The 7,710-nt window shown below is 38.6% G+C and overlaps 1 protein-coding gene across 2 annotated transcripts in view; it reads right to left on the bottom strand.

Annotated features, from left to right (window-relative positions):
- Positions 1-1,599: 1,599 nt before the first annotated feature.
- The window catches only part of prpf18 (PRP18 pre-mRNA processing factor 18 homolog (yeast)), a 6,775-nt gene continuing 664 nt past the window's right edge, over positions 1,600-7,710 (bottom strand). The window contains exons 3-11 of one of the 2 annotated variants that reach the window (XM_047822726.1): positions 7,466-7,492; positions 5,843-5,965; positions 5,459-5,572; positions 5,221-5,367; positions 4,438-4,506; positions 3,791-3,931; positions 3,637-3,708; positions 2,265-2,420; positions 1,600-2,175 (exon numbers count right to left, since the gene is read on the bottom strand). In XM_047822726.1, the coding sequence (XP_047678682.1) occupies positions 2,095-2,175; positions 2,265-2,420; positions 3,637-3,708; positions 3,791-3,931; positions 4,438-4,506; positions 5,221-5,367; positions 5,459-5,572; positions 5,843-5,965; positions 7,466-7,492 (930 nt within the window). In that variant the 3' untranslated portion in view covers positions 1,600-2,094. The remainder of the gene's footprint in view (positions 2,176-2,264; positions 2,421-3,636; positions 3,709-3,790; positions 3,932-4,437; positions 4,507-5,220; positions 5,368-5,458; positions 5,573-5,842; positions 5,966-7,465; positions 7,493-7,710) is intronic. The other variant, XM_047822727.1, reaches the window with a different exon arrangement.

Raw genomic sequence — 7,710 nt, forward strand, 5'->3', positions numbered from 1 at the left:
GCCGTGAGAACACTGTTCTAGAGTGTAATGAGGCTTTTTCAGGCACTGTGTGTATGTTTGTGTGTGTTTTCCCTGTTGCTGTGTGAGTGTTTTGTTGTAGCCTCTGGTCATTAGGAGTCTGGGCTTTCTCTCCGTCTCCCTGCTTCATCACGGCCAGGAGGAAGGTCAACACATCTGGCCCTCTGTGAATAATTTACATGCATCCGGCTGGAAGAGTGAAGCTGATAGAAAATGTTTGATGGCAAACAGACATAACTAAATACACTGACAAAGGAAGAATGTTCTTTCCTTAAAGGGATCTTTCCTTAAAGGATTAGCAGAATATTAACAGGAAGGTAGAACTATTATAAATTGAAACAATAATATCTTTAAACAAAAGAACAATTTGCACCAAACATCCTGTTCAAAAGTTTACACCCCCTGGCTCTTAATGTATCGTATTAGATTCTTCAGAATCAGTAAATGTTTGCATCTTTTTCTTTTCTTTTCTTTTCTTTTCTTTTTTTTTTTTGGGCTCAGGACAAACACAGGACTCATGAACAACTCTCACAAGCCACAGTGTTAAGAATCAAGTGTATGTAAACTGCTGGTCTGCTTCATTTATGTAAATTCAGATAGATTTTTTTGTGGATAATGTAAACCTGTTGTAAACATGAATAACTTATTCAGGGCAGAATTTTTATGATCCGTCTTTATTATTATTATTATTTACGATAGATTCTGAAGGGTGTATTGTTGCATCAGCTATCCTAATACAACAGTCGTTCCTACCGTGTTAGTGCTTATCTTCCGTTAAAAATAAGATGAAAGTCTTTCAATTCTTTCTGATCTTTACACTACATATTATACACATTTTGTATTCTATTAATCTATTTTGTATTCTATTAATCTTTATATTATTCTTATAATAACCCTTTGTTCTATGTTTATGTTCTGTAAAGCTGCTTTGAGACAATATCAATTGTAAAAAGCGCTATACAAATAAACTTGAATTGAATTGAATATTAAAAGCAGCTGGGCATTTGAATCAGTGACTTTGTATCGAAGCCCCAGGTCTTAATCAGTCTCATGTCTTGTTCTTGTGAGATCTCAGATGTTGATCCAAATGATGCTTTTGATCACAGGAACATTATCTGCACTTGAGGTTTCTGATTCCTCTCAAAAAATGCCAGCTTGTGTGGACGAGCCAACTCTTAATTAATATTTCAATATAAAACACGTATGAGGATCAATAGGATCAATCAAGATAGAAAAAGGTCTTAAAAACAATATATTAATCATGTAATATTAAAAACAAATATAAATGTATACACAATTGACAGACTGTATATTTATAATCACACCCTCAAGTGTCATCTGACTGAGGATGAGGTTCACTTTTGAGTCTGGTTCCTCTCGAGGTTTCTTCTTCTTCCATCTAAAGGAGTTTTTCCTCACCACAGTCACGTTCATTAGGCATAAATACAAACACGTTTAAATATAAGTCTAATATTAAACTTGAACTTTGTATTATATTAATATATTTGTATATTTATTATAATTATATATTTGTATAATATTAAAAAAATTAAATTATGTTTCTTGTGTTCTGTGAAGCTGCTTTGAGAATGTTCATTGTTAAAAGTGCTATACAAATAAAATTACATTTTGAATTGAAATACATATTTTGCTCATTTACAACTTTTGCTTACAACATCAGAAGCTGGCAAACTATTTTTGACTCCATTCTTATTAGTTGTTTACAAATAAATCTAATATATATATATATATATATATATATATATAATTTAAAAACATCTAAATATATGCCACTGATACATTAGCATATGCTAAATAAATAAGTATGCTAAGGTAGTCTTGTGTAATTTTTGCTGTTGACATCGCTGCTGGGTATAGATGCATTTATGTGACTAAGTTTGTGATGAAGCAATACATTTAACACACTTCCATAAGGTCTTCTTTTAAAGAAACATTTATTCAGACTGTAGCTTTGACAATATTTACAGTGTATTTACAATAGAAAAAGGGGGGGGCTGTGTGTGTATGTGAGTGTGTGTGTGTGTGTGTGCATGTGTGTGTGAAAGATTGAGAGAGTCACAGAGCGTTGTATTCCACACATTTTGAAGGATCTGTTGTGAAATGCTTCTGACAGATCGTCATTAACCTTTTCAGCCCCTGAAAGAAAAGAAAGAGTGTTCATGTCCTTCATCATCCACAGTACACACACACAATCAAAACACAAATTATTTCCATCCATAACCAACCTGGATGTATTTTCTTTGGGTTTCATCGTTGAGAACGTGAGCCACGTGTTTGGAGAAGATTTTCTCTCGGCCGGTACGAGCGTGGATTCCCACCATGGTCACACCGATGGGCCACGGAGCGTTCCCTATCGCCATCTGCAGGTACGCATCATTCGCCTGTGTGTACGCAAAACACAATCTCAATTCTCCTGCGCATGATCAACACAATCAGCATTCACATTCTTATCAGTTACTTGACTTGTTTTAACAGGTGACAACTTAAGACAACATGGAAAAACATAAATGACAACAACAACATTTCTATTCTAAAGAGTTAAATGAATATTTAAGCTTTTAGTTGTCTGGATTTATGCTAGCTGTCAGTTTGTAGATTGCATTATTTTATTTTAACGTTCTAAAGCATTACAGACTTCGTAAGCCATCTGGCCCAAATTACAACTGCCAAGACTGTCTTGCAGAACCTGCAATATGTTTCCCATGTGTTTGGCCCTTTATAGAACAACATCCTGTAAGTTTCATTTCCAAGCCAGATTAAGTCGAATGCTGTAGAGCAGGTAATATTTAACACGTGGAGGAAGCACCTGCGACCTGACAATACGCTCTACGTCCAGAGTCACGACCAGATTTTAACCAGCTGCTAAATGATGAAACTAAAAATCAACCGAATCTGATACAAAGCATCATTCAGAATTCTTATCCGAAGCAGCGACGCACCCCGAAACGATCCTCATCATGTCATAAAAAAAGATCTACTCTTAACTCCGTTGTCCACAAAAAGCATGGGAATCATCCAGGCTCTTCTTACCAGTGGAAGTCTCTGCCTTACCATTCTCCCATGAAGCGCAATCTCTTTCTGATTGCTGAGTCACAGACCCTGACCGTAACCAAGGCAACAGGAGCCCGCATTTCTCTGGATGTTTTTTCAAAATTCGTTACGACTTTCTGGTTGATTTGGAGAGACGTTGGCAGGTCACCCACTGCTGCGAAGATTCACTACTGTTCTGAAATTTACAGCTTATGACTCGTACTGTGGTCATCTCTGCGCAGCAAAAATTCCTTTCTACACAAATAGAGTTCAACTTTTTTTCTCCCCCTGACCTCCACAGAGATGTTCTTTTATCATCGTGTAAGCAGCTTCATGAATCTTTGTATTGGAAATGGATGGTAAGGGTTTATATATTTAACAGGGTGGCCTCTAATGAAGCCCGTCTGTGCTCGATCAGCTGAGTCACATACAATATATAACAAGCTAAGCATGGTGGAGTTTCTGGTTTATCTTCACTCAGAGCTGTTTAAATCTGAAATGAGGAAGCAGCGCATTTTTCCCCGTTTATTTCAAACATAATATTCACCCAAACAGTCTATTACTCACCTTTACATACTCCCTCTGCAGCATGAACTTTATGATGTCGGTGATTGACTCCTTAATGTCTGCAGATAAAGCCTAAAACAAAAGAAATAATATTAAACTCCGTGACCTCCATTTCTCATCATCCCTAACAAAACGGTCTAGAAAAGACATGTACCTTCTTGCGCAGTTTTCTAAACAGGGGCTTTAAGTACGATTCAGTCTGTTTATGAGTGGCGCTGGCCACCTTTCCCTGGACGCTCCGTTTAATATGGTCCTCTCTGCTGTTCAGGTCTTTGGCCCAAACGCCCAGCAAAAACTGCGCGCACACACACACACACACACACACACACACACACACAAACATAACAGCTTTAAAATTTCTTCTATAGATATTCGCAACACATTTTTATGCAACACAATAACTACCTTGTAAATATCTGCCTCTAAGTACAGACAATGCAGTTAAGAATAAAAGTACAAAACACTGATCTTTATAAACATGCACACTGCTATATTATTACTGCAGAAGCCATGTTGAATAAACAAATCTTTTTCCCCCCTCCTTATCATGTTTGGCATCGATATGCCCCTTAAATTTAAGACAGAAATGTTCCAGAAAGCTGGAGATGGTGATGATATTAAGATTATGGTTCCTTTCTGAAATTACACACAAATAAACTCTCTCTGCTGTAGCACCAATATCTTTCTTTTTAAACAGGTAACACTTTGAAGAAGATATACAAGACCTTTCACTGTTCTAGTTATTTCTCCAACTAAATTTAATATTTGTGCAAATGACATTTTGCTTAAATCTTGACTCACCCGCATCACTTTGTCTATAACGTCCATATCTTTAAAATCATCTCCGGTGCCCAGAGACTCACCCAGAGCCTGCAAGTTACAACACATGATTAAAAAACCCACAATTATTATATTACCCCCCCCCCCACCCCCCCCCCCAAAAAAAAAAAAAAACAACAACAACAAAAAAAACCATTATACTATAATGTTAATAAATCAAGGCATGCATAATGTTTAAAGATAATGCTTCTTTTAGTTAAAACACAGCACCACCTGCAGGCTTAGAGTTGAACTACTACTCATGCCATCGCTACTTTGGGCCTTCTCACAAATGCAGTGTTGTGTCCATTTGAAGAAACCACTGATGTGGTTCGTTACACAGGTAAGAATGCTCAGGTGTGGACCAGAGTATTGTCATCTGTGATTAACAGAGTATGTCTAAGTGAGGTGATGTTAGTCTGATTCCAAGCCAAGAGCTTCCACCCCCTCTCTCTCTGTCAGTCGGTCACTGTCTCTCTCTCACTGTCTCTCTCTATCTCTCACTGTCTGTCGGTCACTGTCTCACTCTCACTGTCTCTCTTTCACACTCTCACTCTCTCTGTCTCAGTTCTTTATACTGTGGAATTTACTTAGTGCCAGCTCGGTGTTCAGTACTTGTTTTATTTTCTTGGATTTTACAACTATCACCATTTATGAGTGTTTTCAGCCCTATGCGTCCCTCAGCGGGAAATTAAACTAAACGTCACATTACTTATATCATTAAATGTACAATGTTAACTGGTCTGAGATGTTGGATTTTCTTACCTCCAGCTCTTCGATGGTGGTGTTTTCCTCATGTACTTTAAGATCATCCTGTGTGTCTGGATCTCCAGCTTCCTGTCCTCCAACAATCTCATTCAAATACTGCTGATCAATCTTATCCATAGCAGCCTTCAGGTCGTTCCTCAAACCCTAAACAAGGTCATACAGTCACAACCCACACTTAGTCAGGACCAGCACTGTGACTGTGAGGAGCAGCTAAAGTTAACATGTGATGTCTTACCTTGTTCACTTCCGGTGCGAGAATCTCAATCTTGCGGAGCCTCTGAAAGGCGTCGTAATCAGTCTCTCCGAACAGACGCACCGGCTCTCCACGCTCCCTCAGGCGACGGATCACCTGCACACAAGTTACACGCAATCAAAACACTAATTCATAAGGCAGTGGTGGCTCAACTGATTAAGGCTCAGGGTTGTTGCTCGGAGAATTGGGGTTCAAGGCCCAGCACAGCCAAGCTGCCACTGCTGGGCCCTTGAGCAAGGCCCTCTGTGAAGAAAAGAATTCCACTGTGCTGTAATGTATATGTGGTGATAATAAAGGCTTCTATGTGCCATTCTATTCTATGGCTTCTATTCTATAAGTCACAGAGAGGAGCAAAGTGCAACGTACCTCCTGGCGAGAGAGGGTCATGGGTAACTTCTCCTCATTGAGCTCCAGCTCTAGAACGGGGTTGGACGATGTGGACGGAGCAGTTTCCTCCTGCTGTTGCTGCTGCTGCTGTGTCTTCTCCGCCTTTGGATGAAGGACAGAGGAAAAAACAAAGCCTGGTTTATGCTTCATTGGACATGCTTCTGAAACACACTTTTAAGCTGGATTTTGGCTGTCTATTTAACAAGGTGGCTGGAAGTAAACAGCAAGGGATAATGTGTGAAACTGAATCTTTTATTGTTATCTGTAAATATACTAAACATCTTAAAATATATTAAAAATATATTTTAATTGAAATCAGGTTGTTACTGCCCCCCCCCCATGGTTTCTTCTTAATCCTAATACAGAATCATGTTGAATAAATAGAAACATAAATATTCTAAGAAACTTTTCTCTTAAACAGTACTTAGTCTTTAAGTTTAAACTAAATAGAATCCTTTAAAACTCAAGAAAGCCAACAGCATCGAAAGCCCACTAAATTTCCTCCATTAGTTCAAAAAACATCCAGAAAAGTTTTGAAAATTTTACAAGCTACATGATGTGTTTACAGCAACTGCAGTTAAACTGTTAGATTCACTACAACCACGTGATACACGTGTTTCGAGATCTGTGTTTGTAGTCAGATGCAGTTAGAGCTTCTGGTGGTTTCAGCTCTCTGAACAGAGCAACATAAGCTGCCGTGCTTCACCACACCTGAAGCACCTTCTGGATTGTAGTATAAATCAGACTTAAGTAATCCTCTTCCGCATGCTCTAATGCCAACGTCCTGTAGCAATGCTGGAGTTCTGAAGTCTGACATATCATACGCATCCCTAGCACATGCAGCTACTTTAGACAGGACAAAATAAATTAAAAGAACCGACTCATTACACTTTCTTCAGACATGAATATACACTATATGGACAGGGTTTGTGGATACATAACTATCACACTCAAGTGGTGATCAAGGGAACATCTCAATCCAAATTTAGCCCCCCAGATCCCACTCTCCCGGCAAGGCCTTCCACTAGATTTTACACCATGGATGTGGGAATTATTGATCATTCAGCTAGAAGAGCTTTAATGACATAAGGCACTTATGTCAGATGAGAAGGTCTGGGGTGTAGTTGGTGTTCCAGTTCATCCCAGGAGTGTTCAAGTGGGTTTGAGTCAGAGTCATGGTTCTGTGTAGAACACCTACTTAAACCAGTTCTATATAGAGCTCGCTTTGTGCAAATAAATATTGTCCTACTGGAACAAGGCTGGTGCTTGTTAGCTCCAGCGAAGGGAAACTAATCCAAATTATATTCTATACAGTTGGATTCCTCCGACTTTGTGTCAACAGTTTAAAGATGTGTGATAGTTAGGTGTCCAGCTACTTTTGGCCGTATAGAGTAACAGTGAAGAAACAGCTGGATTTATTCCCATAGACAACTTCAACTTAAAAAAAAAAAGGTAGAGAAAGGTAGATTTCAAGCAAGTGCTGTTGTGGGCTTCATGCAACAGTGAGAGCAAAGGCAACTGAAGAAATGGAAAAAAACAGATGCAAAAAAATCGTATAGTTCTTTCATGCATACTGGTGCATTCTGCCTGTGTGCACTATACCTGTGTCACAGGCTGTTCATGAGCAACCTGTACACTCGCAGAAGGACACGGAGAGAACAGACATTTCAAGAGAAAGAGGTTGGAAAGAGAAGAGAATAAGAAATACTCTCTGTTAACACACTCTATTATGAGGGATGTTGATAAAAGAGGCTGATGCCATAGTATCTGTCTGACATCTAGCTAATCAAAAAGATTTAGGTTTCAAAAACAAAATAAACAAGTTTCAAATAACAGGTTTATGCCGT

Source organism: Tachysurus fulvidraco, chromosome 13 (assembly GCF_022655615.1).
Source record: "Tachysurus fulvidraco isolate hzauxx_2018 chromosome 13, HZAU_PFXX_2.0, whole genome shotgun sequence".
Classification (NCBI taxonomy): Eukaryota; Metazoa; Chordata; class Actinopteri; order Siluriformes; family Bagridae; genus Tachysurus; species Tachysurus fulvidraco.